Source organism: Cyprinodon tularosa, unplaced genomic scaffold, assembly GCF_016077235.1.
Source record: "Cyprinodon tularosa strain WSP-4 unplaced genomic scaffold, ASM1607723v1 ctg656, whole genome shotgun sequence".
Taxonomy (NCBI): domain Eukaryota; kingdom Metazoa; phylum Chordata; class Actinopteri; order Cyprinodontiformes; family Cyprinodontidae; genus Cyprinodon; species Cyprinodon tularosa.
In genome coordinates, this window is record NW_024039403.1 from 440,091 (window position 1) to 465,059 (window position 24,969).

Sequence of the window (24,969 nt, forward strand, 5' to 3'; positions counted from 1 at the left end):
CGCTACAAGCATGCTTAGTGTGAGGGATTGCTGAAGAGTCAATGAGTCGATGCAATCAGCTGGTTTCCATAAGAGAGAAAACTTTGAACCAATTTGACTGGATGATCAGGTGAACTGGAAAGTGCCTTAAGATGTGTTGTATAAATACAGTATATGAATAAACTGAATAGAACATATCATTGAGTGTTTTGAATCTATATGAATGTTCCTTTATGATATGGGGGGGGGGGGGGGGGGGGGGGGGGACTTTTCACTGTAGCTTGCATCCATTGGGCCACGTTTAACTAGAGGGGTTTCCTCCCGTTTTTAAAAAATGAAACCATTTGAAACGTGCTTTCTGTGTTCATTCAGGTTTTTTTTTTCCTATTATTTGTTTTAAAGATCAGAAAAAAATCAATCAGGGGGAGAATACTAATCAACCAGAAAAAGAAAAGACACTGAGCCAAAGAAGGATAATGTAGACCAAGTTTTAATACCAGAAATGAACCCAAACACCATCAAACCTCAGACTCCACCATGATTCAGGTCCTTCATTTCAGTAGCTTTCTGATTTACGGCACAATATGGCACACACTCACTCCTTTCTTTCACTCCCTCACACACACACACACCTCATACACGTTTCTCCATCCTCGTGGGGACTTTTATTGACTTCCATTCATTTGTAACCCATTTCTACAGCCTAACCGTGAACCTAACCCTAACAGAAGCCAATTCACAACTTACTCCTAAACCAAACCCTAAAACAGCATTTATACCCGACCAGACATTAGTCCCCCCCAGGGCACTCAGTCCCCACGATGTGCTGGGATTTATGGTAAACAGTCCCCTCACACACACACACATTCTCTTAAGTCCATCTAATATTATCATCCAAATATTTATATTCTGTCTGTTCATTAAGCTAAATCACTACTTGAATTTGTACACCGCTGGGCGAAGATGAGTCAACCATCAGTACATTTAAAACAGACTTTTCTTTTTTAATAATTAAAGCATTTCTCCAGTTTATTGGCTCGTTAAGCTCCAGGCCGATCGAAGCGTCGCTTTCAGAGTTAGAGGCTCATTTTAAAGTTCCACGTCCGTATTTCAGCTCCAACCATCGTCTGCAGCTGATGAAGACGAAACAAACACGCATGATGATGAGCGAGGATTGGCACGGGAAATAACAGTCCTGAGAGGATGTATGAAATAACTACTTTGACTCTTCTGATAGAGTTCTGCATTAGGAATCACATTCCTCAGAGTTTAAATAAACGGATGGAGGATGAAGCAACGCCGCGCCTCTGATCCGGGGCGTTTTTCACCAACTCATTCCGCTTTTCCTTCCCTGATGCTGCAGAGCCACCGACTGAGGGTGGCGGTTTACCCGCGTCTCTCAGATCGGCTTTTGTTTTCTTAAGGGTGTGGGAGGTTCATCCGATCCTCTATCAGAGTGTTGTCTAGACCTTGTGCTTCCATGCATTGCTTCACGGTTGTTATGACTCCTGTCAGACGCCTGTCCAGAGCGGACAGGTGAGGTTCGGCCAGGACGGGATAAATGGGATCAAAAGCAAGAGCTTGTCGCATGGTGGAGCTCAGAACTCCACCTTTCAGGAAGTTCAACCTGTTCCAGGTGGAAACGCGAATCCTGTAACAGAAAAAAATAAAAATCGTGCAAAAAGGATTTTAGTGAAGGACAACTAGATAAGCTGGATCTGATGGGAGCCTGAGGAGACTTACATGCAGCACTGGTAGAGTGGTGCCAGGATGCTTCGCTCATCCAGAGCTGCATTCCCAAAGCTGCAGAACAGAAACACAAACATGGAGATTAAAATGTCTAGCTTGGGCTTTAAAGTACACCGCCCTGTTTTTTACCCTTTGTCACATGTTATGTGCATCGGGCACATTAATTATTTTTCCTTCTATTGTTGCATAGACCTTAGTTGAATCACTTATTTTATTGAGTCTTGATAATTCTTTTTTCTTTAGTAAATTGATGACGTTAATTTGCGTGATATTGGTCGCCTGTAAGGCTGGGTTTAGTCTCTCTCTCTCTCTCTCCCTTCCAGCCTTCTGGACGATCCATCGTCACAGAGAGCGCGTCCGGACGCGATGCGCACGTCTCCTGTCTTTGTAGGCCGCCGCTGACCTCTCCAGCCTGCCATGCGGTATTTTTGTTCGTTAGCCTTTGTTTTTTGCTGATATTTTTGTAACTTTGACCTGGTGGGAACCGGTTGTCCTGTTTTCGTTCTTTTTTTATTTTTATTAGAGTTTAAACCGTTAGTTCGTTACTAGCAGAGGCTTCGGCGGCCCTCTGCTGTAACATTTTGTTTCTTTGGATCGGCTCACCAGGCCCAACTTTCTGTTCATAATTTGGGTTTTTTTCTTTTCTTTTTTCTTTCTTAGAGTTTCTTTTTGGACACGGGGAACTAGGGGAAAAAATCTGACTCTCTGTTTTTTGTCTCTTTGCAGAACACCTGATCTAAAAAGAAGTTCCAGAGATTAAGAATAAAATGGTGGCCTGGGCGGTCGTAACATCACGTTACAGCCAAACTTCCACGTGTTTCACCCACCAGGTACTCGAAGGCCTCGGAGGTCGGGACTCGGGTCCGGTGACCCCACTCAGAGTCATGGCTGTGTTAGCGCCCACTCAAACCCACTGTGTTATTATCACACCTCTAACTGTGGAACACCTAGCATCCCATCATCTTAACACAGAACCACAAAGAACACGGTCAGGATCCGGTTATTTGGTCTAGAACAGGAGTCGCCAACCTGCGGCTCCAGAGCGCTCTTTAGCGCCCCCCTGTGGCTCACTGCAGCTTTTTCAAAGTAAAAAATATGAAAAAAAGATGGATTTTTGATTGTTTTAATATAGTGTGCAGAAGGTAAAACATTATTTATGTTTTTCAATGCTGTAAAAATTTATAAAAAATAAACTCATTCTTATCAACAATTGTGTCATAGCCTGTGACACGTTTCTGGGCAGCGCGGAGCCAGATAAGTGGCTGTTGTAAACAAACTGGTGGGTTCAATGTAATTAAATTATATCGTAGTAATGTATTATTTTCGTTTACTATTTATCTTATCAAAAGGCTGCGGTTTATTGCACTGTTGCCCCGATAATGAGGGGAAAAGAGGATTTGCGGTTTGAAGTGAACTGCATTTTTTCCCACCTTAAGTTTTGAAATTACAGGAGTGCTATTATGCACTTTTTTTTTTTCAAAGCCTCAAAATAAAAATAATACCAAAAATCGTATTTCTTTATTGTATTTCTATAATTCCATCGATTCCAGATATAATAATACATTAATAATGTGATGGAAGTTAAAGTTAAAGCATCAAATATGAAACAGCAGATTTGTCACATTTCCTTCAGGATTTGCTGCAGTAAAAAAGAAACATTTAATCATGAATGCTTATTATGTATTTAAGCCTAATTAGTCATTTTGATAGTGGTTTAATAAACACTTAGAGCCCTTAGGGGGCTTAAAGTAAAATTTAATATTTTTGCTGCTGCAGACAGATCTTATTTCGGTCCAATACGGCTCTTTTTGCCGACCCCTGATATAGAGGTCCAAACGAACGATGGCTCAGAAAAAAAGACAAAGAAAGTGTGAAAAACTGTGCTTAGACCAGACTGTGACATATAAACTAATTTAATAGACAGACTAGACTAAGCTGGTTCTGTGGGTGTTTGGTATGACTCAGTTATAAAGCGGTTTTAGTGGCGGGAAGTTGTTTGAAAAAGAGATGGGCAAACTGGAAGACATCAAAAGGAGGCATGAGTGAAAATATTAAGGGATTTCAAATGCAAGATGTCAAACTGGATAAACAAGATCCTTACAGTGCTGGTACGTTTACTAAAAGTAAGAATTTTACTGTAAATCTTTAAGAGTGACTAATTTGTTTTTCCGTGTTGTGGGAATGGTTCCAGTATCAGTTACTGTAAAAGCGGTGGTTCATGTTCATTTACTGTCTGCTTCAAGATAAACCAAACAACCAATTAAAGGAAAATTAAACATTCAAAGGATTTTATTCCCTCTAAAAAATCTCCATCTCTAGAAAAAAAAAAGGTTTCCAACAGCTGTACAGTTCTCACCTCTTGGCGTTGTCGAGCAGAATGAGCATGCTGGCTCCTCCGTCATCCTGGAAACTCTCGTAGTGATGGCGATCGGCGTTGCCGATCAGATAATCAAAGATAGCCGTATCAATAACATCAAGCAGCCTCGGCCCCGCATCGTACGGGGGCATTTTCTTCACCGCCTCGCAGTAGCTTTCATCATACTCCCACCTACATGAGAAACAAACATCAAAGCTCTCTGATACCAAATATATGCAATTTGTTAGCCTTGATCAGCGAGTCCCTTCCTGCCACCTCTTCAAAGATAAGATAAGTGGTTACTGTGGCATTTAAGAGGAAACGTCATTAAGTTGAAGACATCACAGATAGTAAATCAAGAGCTGTATTTGTTCAAAACACGTGAAATGCATTTGTCCGATGGGTCTTTCCCTGGGGAGGCATAGCAGATCTATCTGTCACAACAGATGATAATGGGCATGAAACTAAGGTACTATCAGATGGACTATTACTACATGATGCAGCTGTGAATGCAGCTGTGAATGCATCAGTGCCAGATGAGGGAACCTCCTCCAGTCTGGATGCAGTTAGAGAAACAAGCTTATAGGAGAATGTGATGCCATCTAATAATGTGTTTTAAAGAAATGGGAGACATAAATGCACCGATTCATTCTGCGACATATTATGCCAGCTTTAGCAGAGTTCTACAGTTACCTTTATCTGAATGCATCTATACAGATATGAGGAGTTAAATCCACATATGAGTAACCTGATGAGCCCGACTGATGAGGTTTAATCTGTGGGTTTAGTTTACGACTAATCTGTTCAGAAGGAGTAGGGACATTCAGGAGCACCGTCCGAGCTGATTGGGTGAAGCGCCACCTAAGCACCCGCCTACCTATCTTTGGTTTTAGCCAATCACAGTAACACATGAAGAAGCAGCAGGCAGCATAAAAAAACACAAAAACTCATGATATTCTTGCTGAATGAAATAAAATAGTCATGGATTCTGCAAAAATTTAAATAATAGGGGCACCGGTGAGCACCTCGTCCCGCACTGCCATCTTTATTTAGGTTCACCTTAAACCATAGAGGTACGGGATTAGTCCAGGGTTTATACAGGAATTAGTTACTTTAATTTAATGCTTTTTAATGCTCTTAGAAATCATTTTAATGCAACAAGTACCCAAGACTCTCTATCTCATATACACTATATTGCCAAAAGTATTTGCTCACCCATCCAAATTATTGGAATCAGGTGTTCCAATCACTTCCATGGCCACAGGTGTATAAATTCAAGCACCTAGGCATGCAGACTGTTTTTACAAACATTTGTGAAAGAATGGGTCGCTCTCAGGAGCTCAGTGAATTCCAGCGTGGAACTGTGATAGGATGCCACCTGTGCAACAAATCCAGTCGTGAAATTTCCTCGCTCCTAAATATTCCACAGTCAACTGTCAGCTGTATTATAAGAAAATGGAAGTGTTTGGGAACGACAGCAACTCAGCCACGAAGTGGTAGGCCACGTAAACTGACGGAGCGGGGTCAGCGGATGCTGACGCGCATAGTGCGAAGAGGTCGCCAACTTTCTGCAGAGTCAATCACTACAGACCTCCAAACTTCATGTGGCCTTCAGATTAGCTCAAGAACAGTGCGCAGAGAGCTTCATGGAATGGGTTTCCATGGTCGAGCAGCTGCATCCAAGCCATACATCACCAAGTGCAATGCAAAGCGTCGGATGCGGTGGTGTAAAGCACGCCGCCACTGGACTCTAGAGCAGTGGAGACGCGTTCTCTGGAGTGACGAATCGCGCTTCTCCATCTGGCAATCTGATGGACGGGTCTGGGTTTGGCGGTTGCCAGGAGAACGGTACTTGTCTGACTGCATTGTGCCAAGTGTAAAGTTTGGTGGAGGGGGGATTATGGTGTGGGGTTGTTTTTCAGGAGCTGGGCTTGGCCCCTTAGTTCCAGTGAAAGGAACTCTGAATGCTTCAGCATACCAAGACATTTTGGACAATTCCATGCTCCCAACTTTGTGGGAACAGTTTGGAGCTGGCCCCTTCCTCTTCCAACATGACTGTGCACCAGTGCACAAAGCAAGGTCCATAAAGACATGGATGACAGAGTCTGGTGTGGATGAACTTGACTGGCCTGCACAGAGTCCTGACCTCAACCCGATAGAACACCTTTGGGATGAATTAGAGCGGAGACTGAGAGCCAGGCCTTCTCGTCCAACATCAGTGTGCGACCTCACAAATGCGCTTCTGGAAGAATGGTCAAAAATTCCCATAAACACACTCCTAAACCTTGTGGACAGCCTTCCCAGAAGAGTTGAAGCTGTTCTAGCTGCAAAGGGTGGACCGACGTCATATTGAACCCTATGGATTAGGAACGGGATGTCACTTAAGCTCATATGTGAGTCAAGGCAGGTGAGCAAATACTTTTGGCAATATAGTGTATATATATATACAATACAGCAAAATCCTTCAGGGTTCCTACAGCATAAGGCAAGTTAAATTCAAGACTTTTTAATGCCACTTGAAATAAAAATGTAAGACCAAATTCACAAGAAACACAAGAAAAACCTGCTTGCTACAGCTTAACCCAAAGGTTTATTCTAACATAAACCACTGAACTAATGTTTCAAATGTTGAAAAGCTTCCCATACAGGAAGAAAGCTAAAATCACACAAATGACAGATATATTTGAACAATTATTTAACTGAATTCACTAACTTTGTTTTAGCAGGGAATAAAAAAAATCAGTTTTAAAGCCCCAACATAACCAGTGCTAAGTCTTTTTAGCAGCTATTTTTCTTTGTATGGTTTTCTTAGTATGTTTGATTTGGTGATAAGTGGAGGCGTTGCAGAGACAAGGGTGGAACTAAACTGAGAAATACCGGCTGTTTGACTCCACTGCCTTAATTCCCATCGTTCTGAGCTTGAATGACTTCTTGCACTAAATCCACTGAGCCTCATGTATGTTTCCTGGTTTTATCCATGGAGAAAAGTCTTGGCTGGAGACAATTTTGGTTACATTTATACTTGCTCATATTTTCCAGACAAAAAGTTAATGGCGCATCTCCCAAATGTCCCGGCCGCAACAACGCTTTTATTGGTTCCGCTATCGGGACGGAACCAATAATGGCGAGCCGTTATTTTTTTTTTGTTATAAAAAAAAAAAAAATTGTCAATTTTAACGTCTTCTTTTCAGAACATACGGCTTTGCGATCAACCGGAGGCAGTTCCGCACAAACACGCAGAACAGTTATATCTGATACGATATATCTGATCTAATTGTTTTTATTAACTTTTTTTCCTTAAATAAAGCATTTTAAATGCCACTATCATCACATTTAATAATTTTTTATGCCAATTAAGGCCTTAATTTAAAAAAAAATAATAATTTAAAGGCTTAATGATTGTTAATGACCCGCGGAAACCCTGGAGCCGCTCCGTTTTGGGTCTGTCTGGAACAGATGAAGCAGGAAAAGATGAATTGTAGTGTGACTGTGAAACACTACGACAGAGATCCCAGCTTGCAGGCGTTAGCATATTAGCCTTATGTCAGCCAGTTTATATATAGATTTTAAAATGACAATATCTAAAAGAAAATTTGAAATTAAAGGAACAATAAACTACTTTTATTGTGCATAACGTTTAGATGACTCCACAAGTTCATAGGTCAGTATTTATAGTCCTTCCTATGACTCAGTACCCATGAAGGAGCTTAGCCTTAAAAAGGATGGTGACCCCGGGTTCAACACTGATATCTGCTGATTTAAAAGTATCGAGAACATTCAACCTAAACAGGAAAATTTGGTCTTTTCTTGACCTTGCCTTCCATGGAGGTGGAAGTTTCATTTGACGTTTTTTTTTTCCACTGCAACCTTTGCAAGTTTTGGCAAAAGGACAAGTTTCACCCACTTCTCCAAATTGCATCATCACTGGTGAAGAAAAGTGGTACCAAAGGTTTCAAAAACCTCCATGTTGAAACTTTTCCTCTATTCTATATTTATATTTTCCAGTGCCATGGGTGGTGATAAAGTTAGCGGCTGTTAGATCCATTAGCCAGTTGTTTCAGTAGGGACCCCTTCCCGCTGTCTCTGAGGTAGCTGGTGGAGCGAGCCTCTATCTGAGAAGCCGTTGTCCTGCAGAAATATGGAGCTCCATTCATGGAAAATCGTAAATCCATTTCAGGGCTGTTTACTTCAAATTTGCAGCTGGTTTAAAAGATAATTATAATTATTCAATGCTTAATTAATTAATTGCTGAAATTACCCTAAAGACTTCTGTCCTCCAGATGAATCGACTTTACTGATTTTCTTTTGCGTTCCGTCTGTCTGCAGTTTCTGTGTCTTAAAGCAGGTGTTACTGAAAAGAACACCTGCTTGTAACATATTTATGTTGTTAATTTTTATTAGAGGGATAAATGATTAAATCTTAATAAATAATGCATCCATGCATCCAAGTACATCCGTATAGTTAATTCATACTGAATATTCTTCCCCTCCCAAAATGAGTCACTGCTGAAACTCAAAGAAATACGCAATGAAAAAAATATTGATATTAAAATTTGATTTGTATCTATGTTGGACTTTGATTTTTAGAAATTTGATTTTTTGAATTTACTAATAAATTAAAAAGTATTTAATAAAAAAATAAATAAATAAAACATTAATCCTGGTTTAACTGTATTTTCTAAGGGCAACATGTTCTTCATTATGACTACACCCTTAAGGATTCATTAATTTTCGGATAGTTTCGTTCTTGACAAGACTGCAAGTGAGTAATCGTAGCTTGTTAACTTTTTGTTTTCCTAAAAATTAAAAGCATATGTGAGGGTAAACAGTTTAAGGATCAGTTTGATGCAGAAATGTCAGAATGTTTTCTGTGGTTTAGACATAATTGTGTCAGTCTATTACCACTGTCTGCAACTATCTTTAGCCCCAACACCGTGGCTCTGACCAAAACAAATGAAAAATATTTTAATTATCAAGGCAACAGTGGTTGTCATGCGTATCTGCATGAAAATATCTTAACAGCACATAACTATTGTTTTCCAGCTTTAACTATATGTGTTATATTTTTAAGGTGGACTGTGTCCTTTATATCTATGGTGGCTCACACAGCTTGACTTATTCAGATTATTTTTTTTTATGTTAAATTATGATTTTCTTTTAAATGCTAAAAAATAGAAAATCTTTGATTTCATTGGCTTTCAAAATGTATAAAATTTTTGTTATGGTTCTTGGCAAATTGAATTGTGTGGTGGCCAGAGCGTGTGAACGGTGCGGAGCGCCACACAATTCCCGCTCAGGAGGATGTTTGCTCATTCGCTCCGCCGCTCAAAGTTGCTCCGTTCAAAATCAGCTCCGCGCTCACCTTAACTTTCCTGCCACTCCGGCGAAATCGCTCCACGCTCGCTCAAATTTTCAGCAGGCATTTTCTGACATTTTTCCTTCCTTGTAATGATGCCAGGGCCCTGGGACTCATGGCGTTTGATTTAATGATGCGACCGATACACGTTGAAGTTATTCTGTCAAAGCTCAGATTCTCCGGTCTGGAAAAGACTGGACCTATGGCTGGGCGATATATCGAATATACTCAATATATCTCCAGTTTTCCATCGCATGACGACATTAGGCCGTCAGCAATTATTTCATTGAGTTTTATTTTTCCCACATGCTTTAAATGCATCATAAACCCCTCCTCAGATTATTTTCTGAGCGGCAGGCACACTACAGTTCCTTTAAATCAAGACTAAAAACACATTTGTTTAGGATTTCCTTCGACTGTTCTAGTTAAACAGTTCAACTAAAACATATTTTCTTTAATCCAACTGTTTTTAATATTCTTTTTTTGTTTCTGCATTTTTTAATCTTATTTTATTTATTTTTTATTTTTTTATTTTTTCCTACTTGCTTTGATTCTGTTTTATCTTCCTGTATTTTAATCATGTAAAGCACTTTGCATTGTCTTTGTACTGAATTGTGCTATACAAATAAATCTGCCTTGCCTTACAGCAACCAGCAGATGAAATCTGGCGACAGCAGGTCTTTCAGCTGAGCAAAATATGGCAGAGGTTTGAATTTCACGCCGAGGACGTCGAACAAAAGGCGCTAATCTGTAAGATATGCTGCAAAACTATTGCTGCAAGAGGTAGCAATGTTTGCCTTTGTGGCTCACAGTCTTGTATTATTCTTCATTTCTGTTGAGTGAGTGTGTTTGGAAAAAGCTGGCTCTTTGTCGCATGTAAATCTGTACTAGTCTGCATCCATTTGTGTTTATAACTTGAAGACTGAGGCGTTCCTAAAGGTTATCTTCTTCCTCAATGTTTGACAGCACTGTTTATCCCTTTCTTTCTCTGCCTTTTCTTCCTCTTTAATGTTGATTTTTATCATGTTGGCTCCTTTGTTTTCCTTCAGTCGTATTTGAAGTGCTGGGAGAAAGAGCTACTTCTTAATGTCCTCTTTTTTTCACAGTCTTGTCTTAAATTTATTTCTTTGCACCCTTGCACATAATTCATTGACTTTCTTCAACCCTTTCTCTTCTCTTGATTTTTGTTTCATTCCCTTTCTTTTAATGACTACTCTTTGTACTTCACTGGGGCACAGGAGAACAAAGAAGAAGAAAAAATCAGTTTCTGACCTCCCTCAGTCTCTCTGCTCCTGTTATTTGGGGCAGTTTCTCTTTCTCTCCCTGTAAATGTTAACCACAGAAACGAACATTACTGATACATTTTAAGCAGGGATTCATTAAAAAGCCTGACCAATGTAACTAAAGGAAAAGTCTGACTTAAAGGTGCGGCCTTCATTTGATCCAATGGACTTTTTGTCAATTTCAGTAAATAATTGATGACTGTACTTTGCATGAACTTAAAAACTTAGTGGCCTTCATGCACAGCAGGTAAAGAGAAGTTATTTGGAAAATTCACCAACAGAGCGAAGAGTTTTCAATTCATCACTACAGAAACAATCAGAGGGAAATCTAGTTAGTGATGCTTAAGTGCAAACATGTAAAATCTAATTTTTCTGCAATAAAACTAAAACATTTTTATTTTAAATGCAGAAAACAGGTGAACTCAATTAAGGTTATACTAATTTTTAGAGATCTAGTCCTTTAACATGCAGCCAAAACCTAATAGGGAAATAAAACTTAGAGGTGTAGTTTAAATTATATTTACATTTCCATGTTGCTGGGAGTTATTCTTTTGGTATATATGTGCTTTCCCCCTTCAATACATTTTTGTTTCCTTACTGGTTATTCCTAAAAATGGATGCGCTAAGAAAGATCATCTAACCAGGTTCTAAAGCATGTTGCTGCATTTCATTTGGTCTCTACAAAAAAATAAGACACCTACTACTGCAACTAAAAACAGTTAAACTTCTGGTTGCTCATGTTCTCAATTGTTCATATTTGGCAACTTGGAGCACTTTTACTAGAATAACAATGACAGAAATACTTTTATACTTTGCTGCATATGACAGCAATAAAATGTACAGACTTAAAATGATCAAAAATTTGCATCTTAATGAATGAGTAGATTTTCCAAAAATAATAAAGAACGACAACAGTCAAAGGAGCAAAGTTTTGGACTAAGGCTGCAACTAACAATTATTTTGCAAATTGATTGATCTGTTCATTTTTTTATTTTTTTTATTAATCGATTAATAAAAGGATAGCCAAAGGTTCCTTAAAGAAGATTTTTTTATGAAGGTAAATCAGATTAAACTAAAAGTTTTTCATTTGAGGAGTTATGGATAGAGCGTATTGACAATTTTATTTTATTTTTTTTCAATTTTATCTTAAATGTTAAATGTTTATATATTATTTTTTACAGTTTTTCTAAGTGGGTTTCTCTGTCAGCTAAAGGCAGGTTTCAAAGTCTCTATGCTCAATTAAAAGATAAATCGATTACTAAATTAGCTGATTATTATTTCAAGAATTGATTAATATGATTAACAGTTTCAGCTCTAAATCAGTCCAGGTCATTCGTGTAGCAGTGCTTGACCGACGGAGGCCCAATATTTAATGGTGAGGAAAGACAAAATTGACGTTTTGGTGGCTTTATTAAACTCCAGCTTATTCAACTCCACACCAACATCTTTTCACACTAAAAAGAACAAACAACATGTTTTACCAAACTCTATTCAGGTGACATGAAGGAAGGAACCATAAAAAGGGATTATTGAGAAAAATTAAGCAAAAAAATACACATCCAAACCCACACAATAAACTAAACACCCAAAGTAATAATTACATGCATACAAATAAATACAATTAAACAAATCTAAAGTCAATCAAAAAAAAACCTAAAATTTAACAAAACTCATCCAAAGCTACCCGCCTGATCATCAAATGCATTGCAGCACCTGGAGCATTTCTACCTTTTCCTGCCACGCCCTGCTGAGGAGCCAAACCAGGAAAAGGTCGGTACTTTGACTTAACATAACAGGAAACCAATATCAGTCATTCTGCTTCACAAGAATGAATGCCAAAAACGTCCAAACAAAACTACAAAAAAGAACTCAAACAACCCAACTCTTTGTTCCAACTTATTACATAACACTAAATCAATAATCATATTTCATGGTGTAATGGGACTCCTGGTCCCCATTACAAGCATCCACTGAACAGTTCAAAAGGTGAAAGTTCAAAAGTTCTGAACATTCAGAGGTGGTTTAGTTGAACCGACTCTCTGACTCAACATTAGGGGGCGCTCCAGTTAACATTTCCAACTGAGGAGGTTGTAAACTCCTACTTGTGAGTAGAAATGGAAGGAGCCATACTAGGCTGTGTTCATGGCTTAAACTCAAATGCAAACCAGTAATGTCGGTCTCTGGTTTTCAACTTCAAGCTAAGTGTGAAGGAAAAGGAACTACTCCATAGATTAGACTCTTGTCATCTAAATGATTAGCCTTAATTTTCTACTCACCCCCATGCTGAACAACACTCTGGAGTACTTTTTTGATATCTCAAATGCATCTGGAGATCTGGGAGGCTTCTTGCTGTCTGCTGACATTCAAATAATGGAGGTCTATGGTGCCCGAGGCAGAAAGGTCCATAAAAGTCCATAAAAAACGTGTCAATATTCCTCCATACTGCTCGTCCAATGTATTCCAAGTGTCCTGAGTGGGTAGCGTCCAGAATTTACTCGAAACGAAGTCATTTAGAATGTTTTTAGAGCATAAACAGTAGTGTATAGGATTTCCTGAAAGCGCGCTCACGACTCTACGGAAACCGCGGCAGACCAAACCAGATGAAAGTGCGCATTCAGCGTCTGCTCTGCCGATAATGCAAGCGTAGAAGAAGAAATGTGCTGTTTACCTGTGCAAAGAAAGAAACAGCGAAAGAAAAATGTCTGAGGACTTCAGTGTTGAGGAAGAGCATGAGTTCTTTGCTGAGCTGAATGCGCACTTTTATCTGGTTTGGTCTGCCGGCTTCCGTAGACTCGTGAACGTGCTTTCAGGAAATCCTATACACTACTGTTTATGCTCTAAAAACATTCTAAATGACTTCGTTTCGAGTAAATTCTGGACGCTACCCACTCAGGACACTTGGAATACATTGGACGAGCAGTATGGAGGAATATTGACACGTTTTTTGTGGACTTTTATGGACCTTTCTGCCTCGGGCGCCATAGACCTCCATTATTTGAATGTCAGCAGACAGCAAGAAGCCTCCCAGATCTCCAGATGCATTTGAGATATCAAAAAAGTACTCCAGAGTGTTGTTCAGCAAGGGGGTGAGTAGAAAATGAAGGCTAATCATGTTTTGGGTGTACTATTCCTTTAAGCTTAAACCAAATGCAAACCAGTAATGTCGGTCTCTGGTTTTCAACTTCAAGCTAAGTGGGAAGAAAAAGGAACTACATCCTTATATTTGACTCTTGTCATCTAAACTGTTCTCAACTTTAAGTTAATATATTCACATTTAAACTGCTTATATACAATAAGCCACTTAATGGGGTCTTTGGATCCTCTACAGGCTTCAAATAACCAATAAAAACAGCTTAATGTTTAATGTGTAAAAAATATGAATAAAAAACAACCAAAACTATAAACATTGGGTATGAAGACTGTTAATATTAGGGCTGTGAAAATGTATCACATTAAAGGTATAGTGGAGGATGTTCTTTTTCTGGGTGGATCATCTAAATCAGTGGTTCTCCTAACTGTCAGTCATTCTGGTGATATGTTTATGTAAGGCCGTCCTTCGTGCTCGTCCCATTAGCCATCTTTTTTCTGTGACCTTTCAGCCACATATCTGTGGTGAGCTCCGGTTTCAGAAAGTCACTGAAGATCACCGTGAAAATGGCCGAGGGGTTGGAAGAGAAAAAGCGTATTAGAAGAAAAGAAAGGCCTCAGAAGAGGCAGATATCTGCTCAATTGATTAGTTTTTGATATACATTAAACTTTAACCCCCCCCCCCCTTTTCTTTTTTTCTCTATCTTAATTTATTTAATATTATTTTTATACAACTTCTTATTCTACTGTATTTTTACTCTGGGTTATATCCATTACCTGACTGATGGTAATAATTATAGTACCTATTCCAGAATCTGTATTACACATGTGTACACTCAATAAAATAAACTGTGCTTAAAAAAAGAAGAGGCAGATATATCCCATAATGCTTTGCATGGAGAGCTCTCCTCGCAAAGCATTATGGAATTTGCTGTCACAGCGGCCCGTTGTCGACTAATATCAAAGATGACGCAGTCACTGCGAGGTGGAGGAGGAGTTACGTGACCAACTGGGAGCAAAAAGTAGTGATCATCTGTCCAAACGGTCAGTTAACCGAGTTCACCATTAAGTCCACTATATAGTCCCCCCCCTCTATATGGTGATGGAGGGATTTAGGAGAGATGGACGCTCACGCATGAGTTACAGGGTTAAGCATTTGCATTTGTCATTTAAAGCGGAGAAGGCGGGTCTTTTCAAAAACTCCACTATACCTTTAATCATTATTGAAATAATCAACTATTTTAGTGATCAATCATTCACTGGAGTAAAAGAATAATAAATACCATTAGCTAAAGGGATAACCCACTTAGAGCAATAATTACACCAATTATTTGAAAGAAAATACATAAAACATATTTCCTTTAAGACTAAAAACCTTTTTGTCTGAATATTCAGAACTCCTCCAGAAGCATAACTTTAGATTCATTTGGTTTATAGTCTGTTTAAAATTGTTTTAAGGCACCTTTTATTATCTTTATTAATCGATTAATTGGAAAAATCAATCAACAGTTGAAATGATGAGCAAAACAATCGTTAATTGTAGCCGTCGTTTTTCATATTCATGATTTATTAATTTTATTTCGGTCTCAACCAACAGTCTGGTATTAATATCTGTTTTTTTCTGTACAGCTCAGCCTTCCCTTCTGTAAGCATATAAACCATCCATATCTATCAGTGAGCAGCGGATGCTTAAAACCACAGGTAGCAAAAAGTCTTGCTTGTTTACTCTTATCTAACTGTGCAACAGCACCAGTGATCAGCTAGAGAAAATGATCCTTACTATATTACTTTACTACTATATCATTAATTCTTCTGTTTTTCAGGGTTATTATTTTTTTCCTATTTGAGGTTGTTTCTATAAAAACAATGTAAATATACACAAACTGATTGTTTCAGCTGATTTTCCTTTCCTTTAGGCATCCCAGGTAGAAGCTGATATTGATTTATATATTCCTTCTCATTTCAACAAGAGTTGCAAGTCCATCAGAATATTAGCAGTTTGGGTATTTTCAGCTGGATAGGATCTGTTGTGTTTAGCTGGGAGAGAATAAGCAGAACAGAGATTGATGTGTGAGATAAAGAGCAAGGATCTGTGGAAAATCGCTGCTAATCATGCTAGGAATATCAGTCAATGGTTTATATGAACAACAAGCAATAACACTGGATATTTGTTTTTCAAAGCTTGAAGAAAATTCAGATCTGAACATGTTTAACCAAAGGAGCTGGACGCTGCTTTTTGAGGTTCCAGACTGACAAACTTTAAGGACTTTGTAACATTCGTGTGGACAGAAGTGAGCTATGGACAATAGTTTAGGCAGTAATCAGGCCTGGACAGCCTCTTAATGCTGGACTTGGCCTAAAAATGTGAAAAAAGTTCTCCTTACAGGCCCCTTCCCCTTGCTTTCTTTATCCCTCGCTCCACAGCCCCTCCACCACTGTGGAGCCTGCTGTGAGCATGCAGGCTAGTAAGCTGGGCTACGATGCAATAAATAGCTTTGTGCTCAGACTGCATGCAGCAGGAGCAGCAAAAACACACGTGCTGCTTCATTTTTGATGCCTGTACAAGTTTAGTCCTGACACGCGGCTGAAGCATCTTTGCTGCTCTAGCTGTGTGGTCGAAAATTGGGTTTGATGTGCGATGGGCGGAGCCATCTTTTCTTTGCCTGGAACAATGGCAGCTATATTTACTGTGATCAGTGGGTAAAAAGTAGTTTTAATATGTTTTTAATTGAGAAAGTCCAGCTGGAAATTTAATCTGTGCAGTCAGTTCATCAAGAATACAATCCTGCCTTCAAATATTATTTCTCTGTCGGAGCCGCTCAGACCCCCACATACCAGCGGTGCGCTGTCACTGGGAATCCCATTCAACGGCAGCCTCTGGCCCAATTGCCTCTTCGTGGTTTTCCCGCTACTGTGTGGGCGGCTGGAAGGCATTTTTCATGAACGTGATCCTAACTGCAGGCACCAGGATAATAAAGCAAACATATTTTGCTGGCAGGTTTCTACATTTCAGTTAATTTAGGCATTAATAAACTGTTTCAGAGGAGTGATCAAAGCGCTCTGCATCAGCAGGGCTGTGTCTGACTCCCTGCCAGCTCCCAGATCAGCTTCTCTGATTGGTTGATGTGGCGCTTTTAGCAGAAGTTAAATTTTTTCAACTCAAGCAGCTGCTGCTTCTGAACCGTGTTGCGCTGCTCCTGCTGCTTAAAACGCACTGCAGGAACTTTTGGTGCACCAAGATGCAAGTCGACCATCAACTTTGCATGTAAACTAGCTGCATCTGCTGCTTGCGGTGTGAACGTAATCAGCAGATAGTTCTTCAGTTTGAACGTTGGCACATGCTGTGTGAGGGAGGGGTATAAGCAGCACATATGCGAGTGAGGCTGACACTCCTTCTGGCTCGAACTGGTTGTTTCTGACTGAAAGAGATGAATTTCTGCTAAATGCAGAAAGACCAGTGGGAGGAAGTGCTTGATTATCTGTCAGATAACAGAGGTAATTTTAGCTCATAACTTACCAAAAGTTACCTACTGCACCTGTAATGTAATGTAATGTTAAATTTGATTTTTGCCAGTAATTAGGATGGATCAGTCTGATGAAAGCATCTGAGGAATAAGACCCAGAACAGATCACTTTTCTTCAGCACTGTGGTTAATGCTCCATTTTTTTCTGCTAGAATGCAGCATATTCCTTATCTTATACCAAACTAAACATAAGCAACTCGAAATCATGTTAACCACGAGTTTCCACTCCATCTACCCAGAGGAAAGTCAAAGTGAGCCTCAGAGGAGTCTTGGGGAATTAGGGGAAGTTTGCGTTTACAAAAGGGAATTAGTTGCTGACTACAGATCTGTGTCTAACGTCCTCCACCAGAGGAGATGATATCCACGGCCCATTGCATTCAATGCATTTTCTTCATAATCATCAAACCAAACACGTTGGCGTCACAGAACATTTCCCAACAGCAACACTCACCTGGCCAGCTTCCCCTCTCTGTACGTGCGCCCCCACGGGTGTCTGTGTTTCTGCAGGGGCCAAACGTCAGGCAGCCAGAGGGTCACAGAGCCCTCCATGACCTCACCCTCCGCACACGCCGGCTCCGTCTCGCGGCAGTAGTAGCACTTTCCGTAGAAACAGGTGTTATTTCCTGAGGGGGGGGCAAGGTGAAAATGAATGAATGGATTTTTACTGCCATCAATAAAACAGAATCAGGTCAGAGTTTACATCTCGGCGAGAGACGCTTGAAAGGAATTGATCAAATAAATAAAAAATTTTAAATGTTTGAGGCTAAAACATGGAAGTCAGCTCTTAGAAATGTTTACATTTTCCAGGTTTATGGGCAGCTGTAAACTTGCTGGGTTTTTAGTCATTTAAAAGTGAACTTTGAAGTTGTAGGTGAATGAGATAACAGACGCGATCAAATTTCTTCATCTGCATGGCATCAGCTGTTAGCATCAAGAGGAAGGATAAACAACGAAGCTCAATCCGTCATGGACTCAGAGATCAATCACTAAAACAGGCTGAACAAACAGTGACTGACCACAAGGTGTTCAGATCGCCATGTTGTTTTTTTCTCTTTAATGTGATGTCATAATGACCTGCTTTAGCACAGCTGGTTGCAGTTCAGCAAAAGCCTGTTAATCAGCAATCAATGAAAATCAGCTGTCAGGGCTTGATGTTAACCATCGCCCGATCTCCCTGGGAAAGGCAAGGCAAGGCAAGGCAAGGCAAATTTATTTGTATAGCACAATTCAGTACAAAGACAATGCAAAGTGCTTTACATGATTAAAATACAGGAAGATAAAAGCAAGTAGGAAAAAATAAATGAAATAAAATAAAAAATGCAGAATATTAAAAACAGTTGGACTAAATATGTTTTAGTTGAACTGTTTAACTAGAACAGTGGAAGGCAATCCTAAACAAATGTGTTTTTAGTCTTGATTTAAAGGAACTCAGGCTTTCTGCACTTTTACAGTTTTCTGGAAGTTTGTTCCAGATAAGTGGAGCATAGGAACTAAATGTTGCTTCTCCATGTTTAGTTCTGGTTCTAGGTATGCAGAGCAGGCTGGAGCCAGAAGACCTGAGTGGTCTGGAGGGTTGATACACTGATAGCAAGTCTGTGATGTATTTAGGTGCTAAGCCATTCAGAGATTTATAGACTAACACAAGTATTTTAAAGTCTATTCTCTGAGATACAGGGAGCCAGTGGAAGGACTTTAGAACTGGGGTGATGTGCTCTACTTTCTTAGTCTTAGTGAGGACACGGGCAGCAGTTTTTATTGTTGGGAGAGTAAAAATTTCATTGCATTTGCCCGCCGGGCTAACTATCAGACCAATCTTTTTTTTTGCCAGTTAAGGCGTTAAGCAGTATTTTCAGTGAGAAAGAGGCTTTACTGAGGGTTTGGGGGTAAACCTGAAGAGACCACATGTGTTTCAGATTTGATAAAATATGGGTTTCTGAGGTGGGTTGGTAGGAGAATGTTAGCATTCTCCTACCAACCTGCTTAGTAGAGTAGATTCAGATCCACTCATTTTATGAAATGATTCACTAAAAACAGGGTTCCTACAGCATAAGGCAAGTTAAATTTAAGACTTTTTAATGCCACTTGAAATAAAAATTTAAGACCAAATTCACAAGAAACACAAGAAAAACCTGCTTGCGACAACTTAACCCAAAGGTTTATTCTAACATAAACCACTGCACTAATGTTTCAAATTATGAAAAGCTTCCCATACAGGAAGAAAGCTAAAAACACACAAATGACAGATATATTTGAACAATTATTTAACTGAATTCACAAACTTTGTTTTAGCAGGGAACAAAACAAATCAGTTTTAAAGCTCCAACATAACCAGTGCTAAGTCTTTTTTGCAGCTATTTTTCTTTGTATGGTTTTCTATGTTTGATTTGGTAATAAGTGGAGGCGTTGCAGAGACAAGGGTGGAACTAAACTGAGAAATACCAGCTGTTTGACTCCACTGCCTTAATTCCCATCGTTCCGAGCTTGAATCACTTCTTGCAGAAAATCCACTGAGCCTCATGTATGTTCCCTGGTTTTATCCATGGAGAAAACTCTTGGCTGGAGACAATTTTGGTTACATTTACACTTGCTCATATTTTCCAGACAAAAAGTAAATGGCGCATCTCCCAAATGTCCCGGCAGCAACAACGCTTTTATTGGTTCCGCTATCGGGACGCAACCAATAATGGCGAGCCTTTATTAGTTTTTTTATGAAAAAAAAAAAGTAAAAGTTAACGTTTTATTTAGATTACAAAAATAAATCGTAATAAAAATAATCCTATTTATGATGTTTTAAAAATTAAGATGTATGAAAGACTAATTTTAATACCAATTAAGGCCTTAGTTTTATTTTGAAGAATTTAATGCCCTTTCAGACTTTTTAAGGACCTGAGGGAACCATGTCACCCCTACCCAGCTTTTTTTTTTGTTTTGTTTTTTTGTGGGGGAGGGGGTGTTAGACCAATCTTTTTTTTTTGCCAGTGGGAAGGGGAGCCAAACGCCAATTGTTAGCGGGTTGACCCATGTTTGAAAACAGGCGTTAAGCGGTATTTTCAGTGAGAAAGAGGCTTTACTGAAGTGACCACATGTGTTTCAGATTTGATAAAATATGGGTTTCTGAGGTAGGTTGGTAGGAGAATGTTAACATTTAAAGGCCTAGTAGTAGAATAGAGACAGATCCACTCATTTTATGAAATGATTCACTAAAAAACCCATAAACATACAATAAGCTCCTGATTTTAAGGACAAAGTTTACTCTTCTAAGTGGGAACCTCTGCTGTACTGCAGAACTCTCCCTCTACATTCACGTTGGAAAAGTGTCTCATATATTTAAAATCCTCCTTTCTACCCATGTGATTTTTTTTTTTTTGTTGTTGTTGTGTTTCTTTGTCACTTTAAAACTCAGACTTTTACTTCTGATGTAAACTGATCTGATTAACTGCTGCAAAATGATGTGAAAACAATGTGTGATTAAGCTCAAAATCTGATTGGTCTCTGGTCTGAACTAAATATAACACTTTTAACACTTTAAATCTAGTTCAGTTTTTTACTCACATGTAATTACTTTTATTTTATTAGTTAATTTTATTTATTAATGTTTTAGAGTGGGATTTATAGTTTTTTATCAGTAACCCTTATTCTACTGATGCTTCGAGTCTGCTACTTTATTTTTTTTTATTTTGGTTATTAGCAAAGGATTTTAAAAGATGAGGATATTATATTTTTGAAATAATTTCATGTGAAACAAAGAAAACAATTTACCATTCTTAAAAGAATTTAATAAAGCTGAAAAATAATTTTGCAACAGAGAATAAACTGACAAAAACCCAAAAAAGAATGCTTTTAGTTAGTTTGAAAACATAAAAGATAGTTCTGGCTGGTAATATTTTTTCCATTTTAACAAAACATTTTAATTTAATTTGATATAATTTCACTTTTTGATGCGACACAGCAGTTGGTTTGGGTTTTTTTTTAAAGGTGTGAGCATTAATCATCAGAAGTAACAGAAATAAAAGCTTAGACTGAATCACACTGAATAGTTAATATGTTTTAGTTTCACCTTTTAAACCGAACTACAGAAATAAATGATTGTTTTTGATGAAGGTCTGATTCAAAGAGTTGCACCTGTACCATCAATGTGAAAAATGAAACCACCTACGCAGCAATATGAAAAGACTTTATCAGTCATCTGCTCCAGTCTGTTATCCACACAGCGCTGAAGCTGATCCTCCGGGTCTTTGGTAGAACTGGGTTCTCCTGCGTTCTTACAGGGGTGTGAACATTTTTTTGTCCCTCGCAGTTTCAAATTTAGCTAATTTACTTCACTTCATATTATCAGGAAAAAAAAAAGTGTAAAATTTCATTGAAAATGTGAGTAAATACAGAAAACTTTTTCAGTTGAGTATTTCACACGTTAAGAGTGTGTAGCCGACCTGGTTCTCTGTTTAAAAGTTATTACCAGGTTATAAATGAACAAACCACGTTTCCTAGAAAGCTGAGCTCGATGTTTGAGCTAAAATGAAGATAAAAAAAATTTACCTGACCTACAGATATTATAATTTAAATAGAGACTTTAGTTTGGCTTAAAGATTTTTTTAACACCTGATAAAATATTTTAAAAAAAACTAAAACACAGTCATCTATCAGTGTGGAAAGGCTTTTAAAAATCTCAAACTTACGACGTGATCCGTAATCCACAACAGGAGAAAACAAGCAGCAACGCTGAATGTTCAATTCAGTTTATTTCTATAGCTCATCATCTGAAGGCACTTTATAGTTCACCAGATCATCCAGTCAAATTGATTCAAAGGTTTCTATCTAAGGAAAACCAGTTGATTGCTTTAAATCATTGACTCTAATGCAATCCTTCACACTGAACATGCTTGTAGCGACAGTGGAGAGGAAAAACTCCCTTTTAACAGGAAGAAACCTCCTCAGAACCGCCTCAGAACCAGGCTCAGTGTGAGCGGCCATCTGCTGAGGCCCACTGGGGTTCAAGGAGACAGAAGCAGAGATAGAAAAAGAAGCAGAGATACAAAAAGCAGCTGTAAAAGGCGGCCCCGTCAAAGAAAACACACAACCAGGCAGACGAGCTCCATTTTCTTATATTTTGTTTTATTATGTTTAGTTTGTATCATATTTATTTAGTTTCTACTCTAAATTTATCATTTCTAGATTTTCAGCTAGAAATTCAAGAAGATTGCCCGCTTAAGTTAGATAAGAGAAAAGCAGGGATTTTGAGAAGACAGTATGGCTTCCAGACACATAAAGTGGGATTAAAGTTAGTGGACAGTTTTTCTGCAATTTCAACAGCTTGGATCTGATTGCACCTGTTGCATTGATAGTGGTTTTTTTCTAACTCTTCTTGCTAAAGTTCCCCCTAAATGCTTACATTTTTATTATTTAATTAAAAAAAATAAAAAAGCTTTGATCTGCATCACTAATAATAGTTCGCAAAGCAAGATCAGAAAACCCCTCTGGTTTTTATGCCTATATTAAGAATGCACTCTACTCAGGATTCTTTTCCACTAGACTACCGCTAAGCAATCACTGAAAAAAATTTTTTTTAACCTTTTTATTCATTTAAAGTTAACTAAATTGGCCTGAAGTTGTTAGAGGTGTTATTTGAGGGATCAGCTTTTGGTAAAGTCATAAAAAAAAAAAAAGAATTCTACCTAAAGGTCTATTTCTATGCAGCTGCATGCTTACATTTTATAGGGTATTCATCTGGGAATAGACTTTAGAGGCTAGATTGACTATTAAAGAGCTTTACTCAAAATTAATCAGCTGAACTGATGCCAGCATATTTCCTCGGTTTCCTCCTGGTGGGAATACTTATTACATAGGCTTTGTGTGTTTTAGTCGGTTGGTTCCTCGGTACCGGCTTGTTTTGTTTGTATGATCGCCATTGTTGAAAATGACTCGCGAAGACGGACCAGCTAGAAGAGCACTGGGACCTTTTTTCCACCTGGATCCCCGCTCTTTTTCGTCCACATCTAGTTCCTCATTGTCCCTCTTGCGCTGTGTCATGGAATAACATGAAATAACATTGACCACGCTTCAAAATTAGGCATAAATCAAAAATATCTGCGTTATATACACACACTGCTGCGGAAGGATAAGCAGCCCTTAAGCCACCCGTGGAGGATCAGGAATCAGAAAGGTGAAATAACTTTTTTTTTCACTTTTACCCGATGTATTCCAGCATCCAGCTGCCATGCACGTGGGCATTGTCAGTTTCACTATAGCTCTGGTGAATTTCAATGGTGAAGTCCTCTGGAAATCTTCAATAATTGTTGTTGATTGCAGATGTGTCTAGTAGTTCCCATTGATTTAGCTTGTAAAGCGGGGAGAATGGCGCTAGGCTAACCGCACCGTGACGTCACTGCTGGAAGATGGCAGGAGGGAGGGGTTACTATTAGGGGTGTAAACCCATCATGGCGATTCGATTAGGGCTGCAACAACAAATCAATAAAATCAATAAAAATCTACTTATAAAAGAGTTAGCAACAAATTATTCATTGATTAGTTGTGTTGCGTGATTAATGCGTCATCCACCGCCATCACTGCCACTTGATTGAAAAGGGGAAAAAAATACGACAGAGCGAGCCAGAGCAAAGGTGAGCAAAGGCTGTTTTCAAAAGGCAGTAACGTCAACTGTTCTAATGAGCGATACCACAAACACAGTTCGAGCAAAGTCCTCTAAAGTTTGGGAGCATTTTACGCTTTGTAAAGCAAAAAAAGTCGTAACATGCAACTTTTGCAAAAACAAATTAACATGGCACGGAAGCACCACTGTTATGACGCAGCACCTGAAAAGAAAACACGTTGGAGCCTTCAATGGCAGTGAAGAGAGCTGATCAGCAGGATGAGCGGCCATGTTTGTTTCATTTTAAAGTGGGGAAACGTAACATTAGTTTCTCAGGTAGCTCATCTGATGCTTTCCTTACCGTGTTAGTAGGTTACAGACAGTGATAAGGTTGGCTACTTATTTTACTTTTAATTTCATTTGAATTAGCTTAAGCAGCGTTTATATTTTCTTTATAAATAAATTAACTTGCAAATTATGAGGGCAAGACTTTTAAAGTTTAAATCTTCTGGCAAAGATAAAGTAAAGATCCTGCATAGGGCTGGGCGATATAGAAAAAAAGCTTATCGATAAAAAAAAATGCATATTGATCGATATCGATAATTATTGAAAAGATTTGAAACCATATTTTATGTGCAGCTCTGCCTGGACGTTTTATAATATTGCTAAATGATTTAATTTAATAAAAAACACAAACACAGACTTCCAATTAAATATTTATTTAACCAACTTTTTTTAACAATATCAGAATTGTTTTAAAGAAAAATAACTTAAGAGACCTGAGTTATGTTATTAAATACTGACAAAGAATAAACTAAAGTGACCAAAAGTCATTTTACAGATGACTGTGGTTTGTTTTTTGTCCGACTTGCCATGACCGAAATACTGCCAAACTGGCGAACTAAAAAAACCCTTCTTTGGAACAATTTCCTCCGCCTCTCCTTGCTGCACATCTTCATGTGCTCTGTGTTGTGGTTTGAGAGGGCGGCGCTTTGTGACGGCGTGCCTGGGTCCGCGATTGTGATTGGTTGGGAGGAAGTAGTGACTAG

General features: G+C 38.7%; 1 protein-coding gene across 1 annotated transcript in view; it reads right to left on the reverse strand.

The window, feature by feature from the left end:
* Window positions 1–451: 451 nt before the first annotated feature.
* The window catches only part of fam20b (FAM20B glycosaminoglycan xylosylkinase), a 31,339-nt gene continuing 6,821 nt past the window's right edge, over window positions 452–24,969 (reverse strand). Inside the window, exons 6-10 of the mRNA XM_038309079.1 lie at window positions 17,786–17,957; window positions 4,085–4,276; window positions 1,723–1,782; window positions 835–1,630; window positions 452–611 (exon numbers count right to left, since the gene is read on the reverse strand). Of these exons, the coding sequence (XP_038165007.1) occupies window positions 1,399–1,630; window positions 1,723–1,782; window positions 4,085–4,276; window positions 17,786–17,957 (656 nt within the window). The 3' untranslated portion in view covers window positions 452–611; window positions 835–1,398. The remainder of the gene's footprint in view (window positions 612–834; window positions 1,631–1,722; window positions 1,783–4,084; window positions 4,277–17,785; window positions 17,958–24,969) is intronic.